The sequence below is a fragment of the Sinohyriopsis cumingii genome, chromosome 14, assembly GCF_028554795.1.
Source record: "Sinohyriopsis cumingii isolate HCF-2022 chromosome 14, ASM2855479v2, whole genome shotgun sequence".
Taxonomy (NCBI): domain Eukaryota; kingdom Metazoa; phylum Mollusca; class Bivalvia; order Unionida; family Unionidae; genus Sinohyriopsis; species Sinohyriopsis cumingii.
Window position 1 is genome coordinate 4522766 of NC_142974.1, and position 22263 is coordinate 4545028.

At 40.8% G+C, this 22263-nt stretch overlaps 1 protein-coding gene across 2 annotated transcripts in view; it reads right to left on the reverse strand.

Annotated features, from left to right (window-relative positions):
* Positions 1 to 1102: 1102 nt before the first annotated feature.
* LOC149783123 (mucolipin-3-like) overlaps positions 1103 to 22263 on the reverse strand; it is a 58639-nt gene continuing 37478 nt past the window's right edge. For both annotated transcript variants that reach the window (XM_089931346.1, XM_089931345.1), the window contains exon 13: positions 1103 to 3758. In XM_089931346.1, coding sequence (XP_089787472.1) covers positions 3363 to 3758 — 396 coding nt within the window. In that variant the 3' untranslated portion in view covers positions 1103 to 3362. The remainder of the gene's footprint in view (positions 3759 to 22263) is intronic.

Here is a 22263-nt window from a genome sequence, read left to right on the forward strand (position 1 = left end):
CAAATCATTGCGCTTTCGTCTCGTTACACCTAGACCTCTACGTGAAAAAAAAAAGATTCGTCAACCTTTAGGCATTCAAGACGTTTACGACGATGTGTCTGTAGTTTGTGACGTAACCGTCACCGGACACATATCCGTCACTGGAAAAGTTTAGGGTTTCGAGGCTTGGACAAAAGAAGTGGTATACTATCACCAAGATTTGTGATCAGAAAGTTAAACGTTTAGTGAAAAATGTAACTTTTACACCTGTGTTAACTGTAGTGCCAGACGAAGTACCCGAACCGAGGAAAACAACTCCATTCAGGACAGGACTATCATCGACGTGGACATTACCGAAACAACTTTCCGGGAGAACCCTTGTGTGACTGTGTCAAGGGATGTGGAGACTATACGAAGATTACACACTGTCCCTAGGACACCAGACCTTGGTCACCAAAAATGTTGTGCAGTGACTTGTTTATATTCCACTTTCATTATTTTGATGTGTATTTTATCGATGTACTTAACCATTGGGCTTTTATGTATTTTTTGTCTTTCGTGTTGTTCTATTTAATAAATGTCGTGAAAAAAGTACAAAACCTTTTGTCTTGTCTGTATTCATGTCAAAAGTGACAATCCCTACACTATGGCTACCTTTGCTGTCTCTGCTCTCTCTCTTTCTCCACTTTCAGAGTCATCATCGAAAACGTAGATCGAGCCAGTTGGGAAGCCTTGTATATTCGTCATCTTTATAACATGGATCGTAATTGCTGGACCGAGCGGTCTAATCAAAACCGAATTAGTCAAACATTTGATCGAACATAAACATCATTTGATCGATCGTCCACCCAAACGGATCATGTGGTGTTGCAAAGAGTGGTAATCGTCGTACAGACTCATACGAAAGAGCATCACCGTAATGACAATGTCATTTACATCGCCCAAAACTTGTTTCAACAAAGTGGAGCCCATCGCATCACCAGTCTAAGTGGCGGCCTGACAAATTGGTAGGGGACAAAATGGTTAGGACAAAACGTTAAGTGGACATAATGGTACTGGACAAATTGGTGCGGACAAAATCGTACGGACAAAATTGTACTAGGATTAAATAGTACAGGCAAAATGATACGACTACAATTTTATTAATACTAAATGTAAAAGAAAACAGACAAGTGTTTACTAAATAACATTAATAGGCCTGTGTGACCTGACCATGGACGATTTATAACAATTACCTATACAAACAATTTTAAAATAAGAAAGCAATTCAAGATAAATAAAGCGAAAACTATAAAGCTACATGACAAAATACAAGTACAAAACCTCTGACTACTATAAAATATTTTAGAAATAGAAATCAATAAACTACAAAATGTCACATCCAAGGCATACTCAGATCAAATTTATCATATGAGGTCAAACATTTTAACCTAGTCGCAGTCAGATAACATTTATATTGAGCACTCTAGCAATATCTCCCAAATATGTAACCTGGTCTCGGTTATTGTAATCGACCACTATGGTGTGAAGTGCTTCGTTGGTGCGGACATATCTTTTTCTTTTTCTTTCTGGTTGTTGTTCCCAGTTCCATTTGACGACGCTGAAGTTGAGTGCTATGCTGATCCTGTTGTAGTTTTCGCGTCAATTTTGAGACGGTCGGATGAGCAAAACCAACAACGTTGTTAAAAGCATTGTGCCAACCCTCGAGTGCATTGTTGCTGCGAGGTAGGTTATCGATGCATCTAGAATATTGTTTCCACAATTGAATTGCCAATCTTGGTGTTCTGTGAACTCTACCTCTTTGCAAAAAAGTTAGAAAGTTTTGAACTTAGACTGCCCATTGTTTTGTACCTACGTTAAATGAGAACTGCTCTGAAATACAATTTTTTTGAAAACAAAACAGCATGTCATTGAGTCTTTAAATAGCTTGAATTACATTGAAAACATTTCGTGCAATTTCTCATTGTAAGAAATGAAGTAATAAGCCCACTCGCCATGCTGTACAATTTCCTTTAGGACAGGAATATAGTTACTAGTAATTGATTGAACTAGGAAAAGGTTATTCTATTTGGTATAGACCCTGCTTGATTATAATACATAATATTGGTATTTTCGAAGCACTGGTCTAAACAGATATTGATCGTTTTCTTCTATGATTTCATTGTTCCCAATTTGGTCCTCTTTATGAAAGGGAAAGACATTTTCAATAACCTATACTTATTAGCACTTTCCGTTTTATAGAACAAAATTAAAACATTGCTCATTTTAAGTAATATATTTTCCCTTTTAATTGTTTCTTTGTTAACGGTATTATGTAGGGTGTGTATACCTTGTGTCGAGTTATGTCGTTGGCCACGCTTGTCGAATAGGTTATTGGATTATGAACTGTCAAATTTGGATACCAACGTTTAAGTGTCCAGACTGTTTATGGTCTATTATCATCAGTATTATTATCATTATTATTGCCAAATTTCTAGTTATTTTTGTGGAGGTTTCCTTTTTTCATTACCGTTTTTCTAAGATAATTTACAGATCTGTTTTTTATTGATAGAATTTTCCTATAAGACATGGATCACCAGGCTATTTTGTCAATACGTTACCAAATGAATTGCAGTATGTTACCTTCTATTTTGTACACTGCTCTGCATCATTTGTAGTACCAAAACATATTTAATTCTTTTGCCTTCTATCTTCTCTTTCTTGTTTTCTGTTCCAACGTTTATAAATGCTTTGCTTTTATTATCCGGTTAATAATGGGATGCATTATTTTACATGTTTTAACGTACTTATTAATTTCCTGTTTGGTTTGCTATGACTTTTCTTCTTTTCTGTAAATAAGTATATACTACGTAAACTGAAGAGATATACAATGATCCTTACCTATAGCGGTAAGTTTGTATTGTGATAGCTTTAACCAAATAATGTAGAGTGTGGTTAAATATTTTGCCGTAGTTTGTCACTCTGTCAGGAACCAATTTGCTCATATTATTTCCACTGTTTTGATGCACAGTAATACGTAGTCGTATATAGTTATATAGCTTCTACAAGAAAAACAAATGCCACATATTTCCAAGATTTTTTAATTTGACATTGTTGTTTTTTAATATAAATATTTACACACTCTATGACAAATATATTAAAATATCCCAGTATAACAGTGTACAATTGAGTTAGATGTTTAACAATGGTTTAGTAACGATTCTATGAGCAGATGCTTTTGGGCAATCATATCTTTCAAACACCGTTGAAAATATCATTATTCTATGAATGGGAATAACGTTGGAAATACACGAAGAAATGGTAGCTGAATTTATGATAATGGTTTAGTAACGATACTATGTAGTAAAAAATGGAACAATGGTATTTCTTTATCCAAATACGCATCAATTATTTTGACTCAGGGTTGTATCTACAGTTTGCACATTCGTATTAGAAGGGGTGCTATTCGTCTGACACTTACAACACATGTCTTTCACTGAAAATATACAAGGGACTTTCCAAACTTTCTCGCATTCATTTAGGCGTTCGTCACTGCTTTCTATGAATTCTTTTATTTTGGACTTGCTTGACGTATCATTATCCGTACGAAGAGCTTTTAACTCTTGTAGCAAGATATATTCTGTTGCAGACATGCTACTGCTATCTTCCATATTTAGAATTTCAAGCAACCCGGATTTAACTTTTCCAATCCTACCATCTAAAGCGTCATTCCTGTCTACCAGTTCACGTAGAACTCTTCGTAATTGGTCAGTGTTCTTTTTCTGCTCCTTGTATTCTTTCTGAAAGAAGAAGGTTTTCAAGGTATAGAAAACAATAATATAATTTTAAAGCTACTATCGCTGCATAACTCTTATCACCAGCAGACACCTACGAGCTCTTTCCATCTCATTACCTTCTATTTCTACATAAATCTGTACTTCATATAAACTTAATCGCAAACACTGTATCGTGCGTGGTCCAACGCCTATTAAGAGTGAAACGTATATCGTTTGAGGAAGGGTATGTTCATTGGTCGTGTGAAACTTATCGATCAATTGTTGGATGTGTTGAATTGTATCAACGACTGTGGAAGTGGTTAACTATGCGATCCACACAGGAGACTTCAAACTGCTGTGAGTGATGGATGTTCTCAAATGATCTTCGTCTTGAGCTGAACACTGTCACATCAATTTCACTAACATCGACTCGTATTGAAGTTGTAGTCTTTTTCACCAGAACCTAAGATTTAAACTCTTTACATTTTACCGCGTAATTGTAATCCGTCGTTCGAAACGTTCTGGAAGTCACTTTTGAGTAGTTCGAATGTAAAAAGTAATCTTCAGTAATAACCGATTTATTTTCTGTTTGGCAGATCTCTCAATCTCTAGGCCTCGTACTTGACATAGACGGTGTTGACTCCGGATCACTCATGACTTCTTTAAAATGGCAAGGATGATCCAGTATTAACACTTCGTGAAGAGTGATGATTGACGCAGAACGTCGTTCCCGCTTTGCGTACTTTTTTTGTCATTGGCAAGGTTGAATCTTTTCATGTTGATTCAAAATTTAAATTGACCTTGGTTCACACTCACTATATATATATATATATATATATATATATATATATATATATATATATATATATATATATATATATATATATATATATACTGCAAAAGAAAAAACACTCATTCAGTTTTCTGTCTGTAACAATGAAAAAGTAATATCAGCATGCTTTTCTCCGTAGAGATTTAGAGGGTCTTTCGAAAGTGCATTTCTAGCAAGACACCTGACTACTCTACTAGAAATAAAAGTAAAGTTACTAGATATGTTTGTCAAGAAATAGGGCATTGTACTCCAGAATCTCCACATCTTTGCAGATAAAGAACCGCTAAGATCGGAGAACAGAGCGATGAAAACTAAATATACCCGTTATCAATGTCAATAAAAAGGATACAGCTCTTGAGAGTGACCAGATAGAAAAGAGAACAAGAAGGCTGAGGAACAAAACGAAGCACCCATACCTGTAAAGAAGTTCAAAATGACCAGATAGAAAAAATAAAGTCAAAGAATACCCCTGAAGAAGTTCAAAACGAAGACAGTAAAAAAATGTTGAAAATATAAATGCGTGTCTTGTTATGCGATTTCGCCTTGATTTTTTTGTCAGAGGAGACACAAAATCAGAAATATCTATAGTTCTGGATCTGTTTTACTGAGTATGTATAAGATAACACATAAATACATATACACAAACAAATAATATAATAAGGTTTTAAAGTTTGTTCGACTTTATAATCATTGAATATCCTCGCTTTTAAAGGAGATTTAGGTGATCCTGAAAAAGTCCGATGGATTTTTCTTTTGTACATCAGTTGTTATTGTCGTAATCGTTTTCCCGTGTCGATTCCTACATCAGCTGCCGTTGTGTCCCTTGTAGTGGTGCTTTTAAAACTGGCATTTCAGCGGTGGTCATTGATGTAGTCAGCTAATGTTTAAATGCCATGGATTGTAAAAGTAGCTGTCACATCGGTTTGGCAAAAGAAATTTGGTACTTTTTTCTCAGATATTTTCACTCTACCAAATGTATGTAACACATTGACCATTCTACATTCATTCTCTTCCCTTCTCACTGTTGAAAGTTTTCCACTTCTTTCCTTCGTCTTTACTTTTTCCTTTTGTTCTTGTTGATGAACAAATATTTCGTGTTATTTCTGCCGTTGCTAAGTGCTCCAACTCTTTCTTCTGTGTCTTGCTAAAATAATTATAGACAGGTTAATATGGAGAACGGGGTAAAGGTGTTACTGCCGCCGGCACAAATTCTTGCGCTAAAAAAATCAAGCAAAGCCAGATATAAGCAATTCCCTTCTGGAAGAATGATCGCTACATCTTCAGTAGTGGTCATCATATTATCACTCCGGATATAAAAAGTATTCACTTCAAACGCTCTCTGATACATCGTTTTCTTCGTGTTGTACCTGGACAGCAGCAGGGGGGGGGGGCGAATCGGACATTTTGTCCAATCGTTATTTTGCTTAATTATTACTTTCTGCACTCAGCGGATCCGGTGTAGTCAGCGCTGGTAAAAAAAAAAACGACGTCGGTCCATCCTACACGATGGTGACGTCATTTGGTTTAATTAATCTTTCTGCGCGCCGATCCCCAGCGTGGTCAGCGTTCGGTAAACACAGCGACGACCGCGTCGATGTCATTTTCCCCCTGCTGCTAAGTGGTTATTTACAACTAACCGAATATTTGGTCAAGTCCGATACGATATCGTGTCCGAGGATCATGTAAATTTATCGTTACAAATCCATGTGGGGTCGACTGAGCATGACTAAAAAAGTTTCGAAAAACATTAAAGTCCATGTCACCGCCGCACCATGTCTGCCAAATATTTCGTAGCGTGTGTGTATCAACACCGTTAAATACAGCAAGAATATTACAGTTGTCTCTGATTACTTTTGGAATCTGAGTGTATCGTTGAGTGACATATATCACGTCGGTGTTTTTATGCCTGCCTCTGGAAAATATCCTAGCTGGGTTTTTTTGATTGTCTAACATAACATCATCGTACACGACTAGATTGTTAACGTCGCCATCAATATCATCAATACCCGGTGCATCATTGATATCTGTAATAAACTCAATAACACTTTTTTCAGCGATCGCTGATGCATTCTCGTTAAAATCTTTCAACACCTCGTAGCATCGTTGATCATCTACGCTAGGGGCGATTAAATACAACTTATCCCACTTCATCCATCTCATTATTAAATTGAGTAACAATTGCGTCTTGCCGGATCCAGATGGTCCGATGATAATCATCCGGATCGAGTTTGGTAACGCTGCAACATGCTTAACTGGTTCTCTCGTTTTAGTCGCCGAAAAATCAATTATATTCATATCTCTATACATAAATTATGGATCTATATTGTGTGAAGTGTAGAGTGCGTACTGGCACAAATGATATGACAACCGTTACAACAAGAAATAATAGATCGGCGCTTACTGGTAAGTGTGTACAATGCGGTACAAAGAAATTTAGATTTATTTCTGCTAGACCCGGGGATGCTTTAAAAAAAAGCGAGGAGGTGATATTGCAGCCAAGTTATCAAAACTCCCCGGAACACCGTGGGCAAAGTATCCAGGAGAAAAGCACCTCCCAGGATATAGCTACTGTGGCCCCGGAACACGATTAGATATCAGACTCGATGATCAAAATCAGCCGCGACCCGGTGAGTATCCAATAAACGCTATCGACGAAGCATGTCGGATACATGATATAGCTTATCGTAGCGGTGATCTGCAACAGCGTCATATCGCGGATGTAAAATTAATTCACGCGTTAAATGCTATTCCTGATAAATCCGTCAAAGAAAAATTGGCCTCATGGTTGGTAAAATCGGCTATGAAAGGTAAATTAATGATTGGAAGCGGAGCTTCTCGCGCTGGTAATTGAATACGCTAGCGTTTATAATAACAACATGGAATCCATCTATTATTCTCCGAGAGGATACTGGAAAGGAAAGGCCGCAATTGGTAAACTCGCAAGCGCTGCAAAGGTAAGAAAGGCCGTTGCGGCTAATTGGTTATCCAAACAGGCTATATGGCAAATCTATCTACCACCGCCTAAACAAATCAACTTTTCGCGCTTTGATGTCAGCGTACCTAATGAAGTTCATCAGGCTGATATATTATTTCTGCCGCATGACAACGGTTACAAATACGCGCTAACCGTAGTTGATGTTGCGAGTCGATACAAACAAGCGGAGCCGTTAAAAAAAAAGTCAGCAACTGAAGTAGCCGATGCGTTTGAGCGGATTTACCGAAGGGGTCCTCTGCGCTGGCCAAATCTATTACAAGTTGATCCTGGTAGTGAATTTCGCGGCGCTGTTCTATCAACGCTGAAACATCATAGCGTTGCGATACGACGAGGTCATACTGCGCTACATCGTGATCAGGCAATTGTTGAACGATTCAATCGAACTCTTGCTGAACGGTTATTTGGATATCAATACGCGAAGGAATTCATCCAAGAAAAACGATCTCGTGAATGGGTCAAAAGGTTGCCAGGCGTAATTGCAGCGTTAAATAACGAGATTACCCGAGCAATCAACATGAAGCCCAGCGACGCGATTAAATACGAGTACATACCCGGAAGATTAAAAATAGATAGCGTTTCCAAGCCGATTCTCGGCGATGTTACCGTGAGATATCTATATGAACCAGGAGAGCTTGAAGGCGGTAAAAAAAGAGCTACTGATCCTATTTGGAGTGTTACCACACATAGCATATCAATGATAACACGATCAACTGGTAGACCACCGATCTATAGACTGGATTCAACTGCTCCTCAGCGCGGATTTACTCGCGAGCAACTACAAGTGATACCTGACGATACTCAATTGCCCCCGCGTGGTCTTAACTAGCGCCGTTGCGTCTATTGCACTCAAGACAGGTTAATCTCACATTGTTTTTGACATGACCGAGACTGTTATCGATCCTGTCCACGGTAAATTGGCGAGCGTCTTTATCCGAATAACGCCAGCGCATTACACAATTGCAACTCGCGCAGTGATTATTCTGTTGTTGTCGTAACGCAATTATTAATTCGGCATCAATATCAAAACGCCGCTGTTTTTTTTATCCTGTTGGCGGTAACCCGAGAGTTTTCTATCAATGACGCTTGCATCGTTGTCGGTGACTCCGTCAGTGACTCCGTCACCGGCTTCGTCAATAACAATTCTTCGAAGCTGATTTATCCTCCGTACTCTGGACACTGCAAGATAGACTAGATTTGACCATTCGATGCGATTATCAACTATCCAAACAATTGTATCCGTGATAGTCAATCCTTGCGAGGAATGTATTGTTGTTGCGTATCCTAGCGTCCACGGGGATTTATCAGCACGTAGCGCGTCCTCGACGACGCTGATATCAACGAGCACAATATCATTCAGCACAAGAATTTGTTTTTCTGTCCGGCCCGGGATTTCAACTTCAATGTTCTGCCGCCGTGTGTCAGCGGGTCTATAACACAACGGCACTGGACGCGTTGGAAACTTTTCCTTATGCAACGCAAACAACTTCCGCTGAAGTGTGTCTCTGACTATCTTTCTACTCGCTACAATCAAATCGTTTGGTCTCCATGTTTCCCAGAATTCATTTAACGGCGTTTCCGGAATCACCTCGCGGATTATTTCACATTGAACTCTATCCGGCTGTAATCTGATTAATTTTTTAACCTCGCGCAGTTGTTCATCAAGTGCTCGGTAATCAGTATCGGTTTCTTCATAATAGTCCACGAACCCGCTCAACCAATCATGTGGACCCTCGCCGACAAATGGTGGTGGTTGGCCATGGTCCCACACATGATTACCGCTGTATTCGCGCGCAGCAACCACTCAAGAAACATTTGTAAAGTATCTAACGAAACAGTACATATCTCGTCCCAAATGATAACCTCAGGAATAAATTTTTCCCCCATTCGATCAGGAGTCCACTCACCGCCGCTGTATCGAAAAAAGCTGTGATAAGTAACGGCGTCAACATTTCGTTGTTTTATCTCCCGAGCTAGTCTATGGGTCGGTGTAAGCACGATTATACTTGCCCGCGTTCGAAATAATTCAATTGCCCGAGTCGTCTTTCCTGACCCGCCACAGCCGCTTAAATAAACTGTTTTGTGTCTACAAATTGGATCAGAACACGGTGGTGCATTAGACCATTCTGACAATTTATCACCGCGTAAGTAGTCGTTCTCAACGGTGACATTTGCTGACGGGGAATAATCGCGTCGTATTTCATTTTTAATTCTCCATATACCCCAACTCTCGTCCGGACTAGTAAACTCGGCTAAGTTTTCCTTATACGCTACGTCAACATAAAAAGAATCAACGGCTACTCTAACCGCGCTGTAGGGAAATCTATTTATCATCGAGAATAAATTGATAGCGGCGTAACCCAGCATAGACGCCCTCAAATGCGGATACGCGGGGCTGTCTCCATCAAAGTAGGTAACAACTGTACCCAACTTTGTTCCATTGGACAAGAAAGCTGTTTTGCAGTTTACGTATCTATTTTTTGCCACTGCGTCCTTGATTACGAAATCATATTCTGCGTCATCTATAATCAGCCGTGAGCAATATCGTTTGTAGTCGTGGTTTTTTCCACCTTGTGTGAACTTGCCGATTATTCTTCTGCCGAGATCTTTTGCCTCGCGGTTTCGTTGGTTGAATATCTTTTTGGACCATTCGATGATATATTCCTCGTCGGCATCAATGTGTTTTCTGGATTCATCAATTATGCTATCTAGACGCTCTGGTTCTGGTAACCAGACTTCAGTCTGCGCCCGGTATGATATAATCGCGTCACTAACAATCAACGAAACTAGCATGCTACAATCAATCATAAACCGTAGCAGCGCTATTGGAAGCCATCTCTTTTCAGCCATGTGTCTACCGATCCAAATATAACAACAGCGATGAAGTCCTGCCGCGAATTCAAATGATACTATGCGAGCGAATCCGGTTAAATCAAAATCAGGCAGTGGTCCATTAATAGCAACACGAGTCATTTCATGTCGGGGGTGTCCAAATCGTTTGAAATACTCAGCGGCGGATCCATACCCGAGAAAACTCGCTGGATAACAGGCAACCATATCAACGGAAATCATAGCGTCGCGGTTGTATTCAGTGTTCCATAGTCCACCGTGATAATATTCCAAACAACTGGATTGTACATCCGGTAGAAATTCCTTGCGCGTTGGTCTCCACGCATTTTTCCTTGCTGCAACATGAGCCGCAACCGATGGAATCGTAAAACAATTTGTTAGCAGTTGTTCATCATGCTCTTCAAATTCCATGGCGGTTTTTTTCATCTTGTTGTGAAACGCTTCAGTGCGATATAATTCACCGTTTGGTCTTACAAACTGATCAAAGGTATCCATGTCGTTTTCAGCGCTGCGAACTAACCACACTGATACAGGATCGTTTTTACACAAGCAGGCAATAGCATCAAATAGTTTCCTCTCCGCGAGAAAACCATCCTGTATAAATTCCCCCGGGATATACTTTACTGTTCTATCCCGTGGAAATATTGTGATCGCGGGCGTCCACGCGTGTTCGTTATGATCAATAATTTTGATTGGGGTTCCCTTTGATTTATATTTTGATTCGTATAATACTTCACCGGTTATCGTTGTAACGGTTATTGGAAATCTCAGCGATGTTTCTAATTTCGCTATGTCGCTGATGGTTGCTCCTCGCTCGCGCACTGTCTTCTCCCATTGGTTTATTTTACTACGTCGTAAATCAGTCAATTTGTTTCCTCGACACGCATTTGTAAAATGCTCTATTACTCGTTCTGCTACACAATTTATCCCCGTTGACTGTTTCATCGGCGCTAGTTTTCCGATATCAGGTTTCTTATTTAACGGGTATATTCCATAGACAACTGCTGTTTCAGGATACGCTCGTTCATAGTATGGTCTGTCAATTCCGGTTAACAACCCTGGCTTGGAGTCGCGGCTAACAATGACTGTTTTCTTATCGCTGAGAACCGGTTCAAATTTATCACGTATGATCCAATTACCTGATTCCACCCGGACAATGAATTTTACTCTGAAGAAATACCTTTTACCGTCAAGTTGTGATATTATCGTTGCTGCGCGGTTGTCGTTCATGGTAGCATCAACAACACCATCAATTCGAAATGTTGACCAACTATGAGATGCGCCATCACGCTTGAATTCATTGATACAATCGCGTATTTTATTGAACAGGGTTCTATCGTTTATTAACGCTTTTGGTGCGTCCTTGAGGACTCTATCGAGATTAAACCTAATATTTTTCCAGGGCTTAATTGCTGCTAATCTCTCAAACTCTTCCATATAATTAAAACAAGTATTTAAATGAAAGAATATAGTATAATGAATAAATGCAAATGGTTGATGATTGGGTCGATAACCCCGTGCAATAAATCATGTAGAGGTGAATTCTGCGGGTATCATTTACAAAGCGTTCGTAATGGTTCTCTTGGCCCCCTCCCGTGCTTGGTTTGCCACGTTGGTGTAAGAGGAAAATCGCAGTTGTGTATCAATTGTGGCGGAAAGCGATACAGGGAACTAAAACGTTATTATGATAAACGAATAAAAAATGCCGTCATTGACCCCACCGCAGACTTCGTCATCAAAACCCCCCAAGACTATGTTGCAAGGTTTATAATTAAACCAAATAATGAATTAGACAAGTAGTATTATTATACAAATGAACCAAGAATTTCTGCCGCATCCTGTGCGCGTTAATTACGAGGCATCTCGCGACGGTGTTGTTAGAAATTGTAGACTGAAGAAGCCGGTTGGATGGAAAAATAATCACGGATACTTGATGTTTGGTGCCGGAAAGAAGAAGTATTATGTTCATAGGGTGGTATTTGAAGCATTCAACGGATTAATCGAGGACGGTCTCGTTATTGATCACATTGATGGATATCCTGAAAATAACAGACTGTGTAATCTGCAAGCCATCTCTCAGAGTGAAAATAGTAAAAAAGGCCAAACTGGTAAATGCTCAAAAAAAGCAAAAAGCGTAAAGTCATTTGATACAACAACTCACGAGGAAAAAATATTTCAGTCGATGAATGAAGCCAGTAGATATTTTGATATTTGTAGAGCCTCAATACAATTTGTTGCAGAACGAGTATATCAAACAGCGATCTCAAAAAAGACGGGTCACAGAATTCGATTTTCATATATAACATCAAAGGGAGATAACTCGTTTTGTGATAGCGTCGCATGACAAGAGTTACGTCCCTTGAAGTCCAATTAATGTTGCGATTAATTAATCATTTTACGATGAAAACTAATGAAATACACGCTGTTATCTAACAGCTGTATTCTTTTTTTTTAGTGTTTTATTTGAGTATTTGGTTTCATTTAAACGCTGTGAAACACCATTAATAAGTATTTAAGGATTCAACGATTCAAGGGAATTCAAATTAACACACACCTTGTGACTGACGCGGTTGTACTAGTCACCTTATATATAAGATGACTCGTTATAAGCCTGGGGCTTTCGAAAGCCAATTCAACTAATCAAAACTAACCCACGCTCTTGACCCGGGCGTGTGGTTGTCTTTTGTTCACAATCATGCAACCGGGTTAATTTAATTGGGTTGCTTTTGATTGGTTGAATTGGCCGTAGAGTTCCGCCCCGCCGTTTTATGTTTGTGCTGTCTTGTGCCGTCCCATCATCCATCAATCATTTCATTGTAAATATATCTATCCTTAATTAAGTACATGTAGTGATGTCCCCCAAGCATATCTTCTGGGCGGTCTACGATGACGTTTGTCACCCTAGGCCTCCCTCCCGGAGATGTATGTTTTGGGGTTCCCTTGGGCTCAGATGGATGCGAAGGCACCCAAGGGGTTTGTCCTTAATTAAGTATATATATATGCCTGTAATCTGCCACAACACTCGAGTGGAGATTTACGGCATTGTACTGTCCCTGTATGCCTGTAATCTGCCACAACACTCGAGTGGAGATTTACGGCATTGTACTGTCCCTGTATGCCTGTAATCTGCCACAACACTCGAGTGGAGATTTACGGCATTGTACTGTCCATACAAAAAACGGGGTCAAAAATGACCCCAATAATTTTATTAAAATTTTTGATATTAGAAATAAGATGTTTATAAGAATATGGATTCCCAAGACATCAATAATATATTAACTGAGATTTCAAAATTAAAAAATCAAGGAATTGTATTATCTGATAGGCTCAACAGCGAGGAAATATTATCCGATTATGAGGCTATAAACGAACAATCGAAGCGAGGGCGTTTTACGCTAGCCCGCGAGTATTCTTTTATAAAACGATTACAACATACAATTAATGAGAACCTGTATGGTAATGACGTAAGCGTATTCATTGGGTTATTCACTGCCGTTGAAACAATACGAAAAAAACTCGGGCAGCTTTATGAAAAACGCCGCGAGATCTCTAGTAAGATTAAAAACATTATAGATTATAGACGAAACCCCAGCTTGAAGTTACCTGTGCCCACGTCGCGTGACGAAGTCAGCATACCAATGTAACATTATATACATGTGATGTACAATGCCACCATGGAAAGACCCGGCGGAAAATTTTATTTGAAATTACGGATCAATTTACAATAATGGTAGGTGAATCACTTACTACTCGGCTAGCCAGAGAGCGGCTAGCAGCGCTTAGAAAGTTTATACCGTTACGAGACAGAGTGAGAGAGAAACTTCAAACGCGACAACAAATGCAAACTGATTTTGCTGTTGGAAGTGAACAGTTATTTGCCCCGGTAACTAAAGCGACTAAGGATGTTACAGCGGCAACTGTACCCGTTCTCGATGCGCTTGAAAAGATAGCGGCAGAGACAAAACAAACAAAAAAGTCTCTGGAAACACTCCCTGCGAAAATAGCGGCTGCTACAACACGGAGGCCGCCACCACTAGCTATAACGGACCCACAAGAACCTTATGTTACAATGGCCGACGAGGAAAAACCAGGCGCCACCGCAAGAGAACCAGAAGAAGAAATACCGGAAGAAATACCGGAAGAAATAGAGAAAAAGGAGAATATACCCCGTAATATACTCACGAAGAGCACAATAGATAAAATTAGAGCCTTCGACAGCAATGACAAATTAGTTAATTTTATTGTCTCTAATTTTGCTAAGAGCATACGAAATGAGCATATCAATAGCGGTTACGAGAAAAATATAAAGACGTTAAAGGATTGGACAAGAATAGTGTATTTAGCAAGTAGATATAAAGATGCATTACCACGTGGTGATCCCGATTACGACACATTCCACAAGGAAGTTAAGAGTAGAACACCAAAAAAAGGAAAAGGATACTCTGTTGGTAAAGAATCCTACGGCGTTACCTGTCCTGGTAGTGTTCTCAGTGATATATCACGGCTGGAAGTACTAATCGGAGGAAAACGAGCTGGAAATAACTCTACGGAAATAATCAATGAGGCCGCTGATATTTGCAAGCGGTTATTTGCAGGCGGTATCATGGACATTAATGCATATCGAACGCTCATAGACGAACTTGTGGATGATTAAAATTATCGTTTTTGTTAATTTTTGCCATTTTTTGAGGGTAAAAACCCCAGGAAATCATTTAGAGAAAATCGATGTTTTTCTGAAAAATCGAGAAAAAAACGACTATAGGCAACCAAAAATGACTAAAAATCAAGAAAAAATCAGATTTTTATCGAGGGCAAGAACCCAAGGAAATTTTGATAAAATTTATTCCGGTTTTCCACACGGCGGTGGGAAGGGGGTCAATCACTGGTGATCACAATCACTAATTGGAAAACTGGTGTTTTTAATAAGGATGATCATACACTACAACCACGATAAACCAGTACTCGTCTACGTGGTAAACTCGCGATTGCCTGTTTACCGCGCGTACTATGGAGATGGTCTCGGTAGCACCATTGCGGGGTTATTTACAAGAATGGCTCCAAAAGTAGCGCCGTTAGCCAAACAATTAGGAATGAAGGCTATTGATGTTATTCGTGATAAGGGAATCAGCGCTATTGGAGATGTTGCCGGAAAGGCGCTTTCAGCCGCGCGGAACAAATTAATGTCGTTGGTAAAATCCAAAGGATTTTCACGAAAAAGAAAACAGATGCCATCAACGACAGTGATGCCTGCGAATGTCAGTAAAGTAATAAATAACGCCGTGGAAGAAAAATTAGAGTCGTTGGCGGCGACTTCGCCATCCGCCGATGCGTCAACCAACGCGATCATTAACGCAATAGCGGGGAGTGGTCTACGACGAAAACGACGTTGATGGATTTCAATTGAAAACACCGACATGAATAATAATAGAAATGTTTGCGCAAACCGCTGACCCCGCGTTTGATATGGATGCCCCAGTGCGCAGGGATGATTCTGTCCGTGATTATCAATATTATTCTTATTATGCAGCGCAACCTGACCTACGATCGCGAATTGAACTTCAAGTCCAAGATACCAGTAAATATTTTTTGCCGTGTGAAGCGTTTATCGAAATCGAGGGAGAACTCGTGACAAATGCTGCCGATAATACACCGTACGCAGATGACGATCGTGTTCGAGTTGGCTTCGTTAACAACGGTATCATGGCGTTATTTGAGAGCGCCAGATATCTTATTGATGGGCGAGAAATTGAATCAATAGAACGCGAGGTTGATGTTGCAACGACGATAATTGGGTTAGCGAGGTATTCAGATGATTATACAAGATCGGCGGGCCCATCTATGATGTTCGCAAAGGACACCACTAATAACGCTGATCATCTTCAGTATGTTAACGTGCTAGTGGAAAGAGATACCGCAGTTGACCCACAGGCTGAAGCAAATAACCCAGACCGCAGAGTAAGACCAGGCGCTAATTTCAATATTATAAAGAGTATCAACAATGATTACAATCTAGGATTCGCAACACGAGTAGGAATGTTGCAAAGACCACGCCGGCAGTTTTCATGCGCGATTCCACTCCATCACATATTTGGATTTTGCAGAAATGTTAGAAAAGTTATCTATGGGGCCAAGCATACAATCGCGCTGACGCGAAGGGGCGATGATAACAATGCAATATGGCATGCTGCTGGCGTCGCTGCCGGTAAAGTCGTTTTAACTAAAATGGCATTGTGGATGCCGGTGTTGACTCCATCAGTTACCACGGAAGCACGATTGTTAGCATTTATGGAACAGGGAGGAAAATCGTTGTTGAGTTGGCTAGCGGTAACAACTGATGCTAAAGAGGATAACGTCGCCGATACGTTTACATGGCACCTGGCATCAAAACAGGGTGTTTCAGCCCCGCGTCATATATTCATAGCGCTACAGAATAGGGAACGATTGGGTAATCAAGAACGCAGCCATATGATATTTGATCGATTAGGAGTCAGGGAGGTTTCACTGAGAATAAACGGACAACAGGAACCATCCGAGGATATACAGCTTAATTACGGTGACAACCATGTCGCACGTGTGTATCATCGATTGCTGTCATATATGGGTCGTGATCAAAACGTCGACACTGGTCTGCAAATATCACAACTTGATTTTAAAAACCTGTATCCGATTTATTATTTTTCGTTGGAACATCTTGATTTAACGAGACAATCCGTTGTTGATATACACTTCAGAGCTCGTATAGCCCCGGGTGGTGTTGATTATAGAGCGGTTGCTGTCATTCTCAGCGATAAATCAATGCTGTTGGAAGGCGTTGGTGGACGAATGAGAATCGTTGATGCACCAGTGGAAAACATGTAATTGAAAACATAAACGCGTTTACAATAAAATGTCGTATAGTGTCGTCAGTGTAGAGTTGACCGATGGTCAAGTCAAGAAATTACGATCAAAGTCGGCTAAACAATGTGGAACCACAATAACGCTGAAGCCGTCACAGATGGCAGGTGGTAATCATAAGATATCGTTGACGGCGCGTCAAATAAAACATTTCAATAATGCGATGAAGAATAAAAAGGGTGTTCAAATAGATTTTTCGGCCGCAGCGATTAAAAACATGGAAAAGACCGGTGGGATATTTCCGCTGTTAGCTGCGATTCCAGCGTTGATTGCCGCGGCGGCCCCAGCAGTGGCGAAGGCGGCGGCGTTAGGAGCCGTTGGTACCGCGGCGGGAATGGCATTGAAGAAGACAACCGGGAAAGGCTATAAAAAAAAACGACCCGTAGCCGGAAAGGGTCTAAGACTACCGGGAACCCCGTATTCATGGTACTCGGGGAAGGGTCTAAGACTACCGGGAACCGTTTATTAACGCAAGAGTCAATGACTCCAATGTCTAATTTTGATTTAATAGATGCCGCAAACGCGTTAGCGATAAAAAACTTCAGAGGTGTTTTCATGAGGGATCAATTACCGACAAAACCAAGGAATATTGAAACCGGTATAATTAACCTCGATAAATCCTCCGGAGCGGGGACTCATTGGGTTGCATACGCAATTGATCCGCGTGCGATCGTCTATTTTGATTCATACGGGTTAGCCCCGCCAAACGAGTTCATGCGGTATATCCGGGCGTGTTCAGCCCCGGTTTTTTATTCCACGCTGCCAACACAACAATTAAGTGACCCACCGATATGCGGCCGTGAGGTATTGAACGTACTCGCGGCGATTTCATCATCGCGGAAACCACCTCATGTGGTTGTAAACGAATACACTAGTGGGGTCGTAGAGGCCCGGCGGGTTAATTAGAAACGCTGTTTTTTTTTACAATAATAATGATTGATATCTGGGGACGACCGGTTTCGGCGCTGAAAAAACCCACGGAAACGCTCGCCACCGATGACATAAAAAAACTAATTGAGGATGAAATCGCTGATACGTTAAATTTAACCAGTGTTGACCCGGGCGAAATAGTTGTATTTCAAGACCGCCAGGGTAAACTGAAATCCAGTAATGTGTCGCTGAATGACGTTTTAACACGAAATAATGATGCCTCCGAGGACACTATCGCGCTGTATACCGGCGATGGACGACTTAAATCAGGTGAATCCATCTTGACGATAAATGGAAAAATAAGTACACTTGACAACAATTATATATCCGTGTCGGATTCGTTAAAAAATACTATTTCGGAGTTTACAACGCTGTCGGGCCAAATTTACACGTTACGAAAAAATTTTAACAGGGCTGATAACGCCATTAATAAATTCTTTGGTAAAAAAAATACCAAACCGCAAGAAATTACAATAACTATAAATGATATCACTGCGTATGGACAGGAAATAGAAACAATCAAAACTAATGTTGCAGCGATCAAGAATAATATAGACACGCATAAATGGACAATAGAAACAATCGACTCTAATGTTATAACGATCAGAAAGATTACAGATTACCATAGGGTGGTATTTGAAGCATTCAACGGATTAATCGAGGACGGTCTCGTTATTGATCACATTGATGGATATCCTGAAAATAACAGACTGTGTAATCTGCAAGCCATCTCTCAGAGTGAAAATAGTAAAAAAGAAAATAGAAATAACTCTACGGAAATAATCAATGAGGCCGCTGATATTTGCAAGCGGTTATTTGCAGGCGGTATCATGGACATTAATGCATATCGAACGCTCATAGACGAACTTGTGGATGATTAAAATTATCGTTTTTGTTAATTTTTGCCATTTTTTGAGGGTAAAAACCCCAGGAAATCATTTAGAGAAAATCGATGTTTTTCTGAAAAATCGAGAAAAAAACGACTATAGGCAACCAAAAATGACTAAAAATCAAGAAAAAATCAGATTTTTATCGAGGGCAAGAACCCAAGGAAATTTTGATAAAATTTATTCCGGTTTTCCACACGGCGGTGGGAAGGGGGTCAATCACTGGTGATCACAATCACTAATTGGAAAACTGGTGTTTTTAATAAGGATGATCATACACTACAACCACGATAAACCAGTACTCGTCTACGTGGTAAACTCGCGATTGCCTGTTTACCGCGCGTACTATGGAGATGGTCTCGGTAGCACCATTGCGGGGTTATTTACAAGAATGGCTCCAAAAGTAGCGCCGTTAGCCAAACAATTAGGAATGAAGGCTATTGATGTTATTCGTGATAAGGGAATCAGCGCTATTGGAGATGTTGCCGGAAAGGCGCTTTCAGCCGCGCGGAACAAATTAATGTCGTTGGTAAAATCCAAAGGATTTTCACGAAAAAGAAAACAGATGCCATCAACGACAGTGATGCCTGCGAATGTCAGTAAAGTAATAAATAACGCCGTGGAAGAAAAATTAGAGTCGTTGGCGGCGACTTCGCCATCCGCCGATGCGTCAACCAACGCGATCATTAACGCAATAGCGGGGAGTGGTCTACGACGAAAACGACGTTGATGGATTTCAATTGAAAACACCGACATGAATAATAATAGAAATGTTTGCGCAAACCGCTGACCCCGCGTTTGATATGGATGCCCCAGTGCGCAGGGATGATTCTGTCCGTGATTATCAATATTATTCTTATTATGCAGCGCAACCTGACCTACGATCGCGAATTGAACTTCAAGTCCAAGATACCAGTAAATATTTTTTGCCGTGTGAAGCGTTTATCGAAATCGAGGGAGAACTCGTGACAAATGCTGCCGATAATACACCGTACGCAGATGACGATCGTGTTCGAGTTGGCTTCGTTAACAACGGTATCATGGCGTTATTTGAGAGCGCCAGATATCTTATTGATGGGCGAGAAATTGAATCAATAGAACGCGAGGTTGATGTTGCAACGACGATAATTGGGTTAGCGAGGTATTCAGATGATTATACAAGATCGGCGGGCCCATCTATGATGTTCGCAAAGGACACCACTAATAACGCTGATCATCTTCAGTATGTTAACGTGCTAGTGGAAAGAGATACCGCAGTTGACCCACAGGCTGAAGCAAATAACCCAGACCGCAGAGTAAGACCAGGCGCTAATTTCAATATTATAAAGAGTATCAACAATGATTACAATCTAGGATTCGCAACACGAGTAGGAATGTTGCAAAGACCACGCCGGCAGTTTTCATGCGCGATTCCACTCCATCACATATTTGGATTTTGCAGAAATGTTAGAAAAGTTATCTATGGGGCCAAGCATACAATCGCGCTGACGCGAAGGGGCGATGATAACAATGCAATATGGCATGCTGCTGGCGTCGCTGCCGGTAAAGTCGTTTTAACTAAAATGGCATTGTGGATGCCGGTGTTGACTCCATCAGTTACCACGGAAGCACGATTGTTAGCATTTATGGAACAGGGAGGAAAATCGTTGTTGAGTTGGCTAGCGGTAACAACTGATGCTAAAGAGGATAACGTCGCCGATACGTTTACATGGCACCTGGCATCAAAACAGGGTGTTTCAGCCCCGCGTCATATATTCATAGCGCTACAGAATAGGGAACGATTGGGTAATCAAGAACGCAGCCATATGATATTTGATCGATTAGGAGTCAGGGAGGTTTCACTGAGAATAAACGGACAACAGGAACCATCCGAGGATATACAGCTTAATTACGGTGACAACCATGTCGCACGTGTGTATCATCGATTGCTGTCATATATGGGTCGTGATCAAAACGTCGACACTGGTCTGCAAATATCACAACTTGATTTTAAAAACCTGTATCCGATTTATTATTTTTCGTTGGAACATCTTGATTTAACGAGACAATCCGTTGTTGATATACACTTCAGAGCTCGTATAGCCCCGGGTGGTGTTGATTATAGAGCGGTTGCTGTCATTCTCAGCGATAAATCAATGCTGTTGGAAGGCGTTGGTGGACGAATGAGAATCGTTGATGCACCAGTGGAAAACATGTAATTGAAAACATAAACGCGTTTACAATAAAATGTCGTATAGTGTCGTCAGTGTAGAGTTGACCGATGGTCAAGTCAAGAAATTACGATCAAAGTCGGCTAAACAATGTGGAACCACAATAACGCTGAAGCCGTCACAGATGGCAGGTGGTAATCATAAGATATCGTTGACGGCGCGTCAAATAAAACATTTCAATAATGCGATGAAGAATAAAAAGGGTGTTCAAATAGATTTTTCGGCCGCAGCGATTAAAAACATGGAAAAGACCGGTGGGATATTTCCGCTGTTAGCTGCGATTCCAGCGTTGATTGCCGCGGCGGCCCCAGCAGTGGCGAAGGCGGCGGCGTTAGGAGCCGTTGGTACCGCGGCGGGAATGGCATTGAAGAAGGCAACCGGGAAAGGCTATAAAAAAAAACGACCCGTAGCCGGAAAGGGTCTAAGACTACCGGGAACCCCGTATTCATGGTACTCGGGGAAGGGTCTAAGACTACCGGGAACCGTTTATTAACGCAAGAGTCAATGACTCCAATGTCTAATTTTGATTTAATAGATGCCGCAAACGCGTTAGCGATAAAAAACTTCAGAGGTGTTTTCATGAGGGATCAATTACCGACAAAACCAAGGAATATTGAAACCGGTATAATTAACCTCGATAAATCCTCCGGAGCGGGGACTCATTGGGTTGCATACGCAATTGATCCGCGTGCGATCGTCTATTTTGATTCATACGGGTTAGCCCCGCCAAACGAGTTCATGCGGTATATCCGGGCGTGTTCAGCCCCGGTTTTTTATTCCACGCTGCCAACACAACAATTAAGTGACCCACCGATATGCGGCCGTGAGGTATTGAACGTACTCGCGGCGATTTCATCATCGCGGAAACCACCTCATGTGGTTGTAAACGAATACACTAGTGGGGTCGTAGAGGCCCGGCGGGTTAATTAGAAAC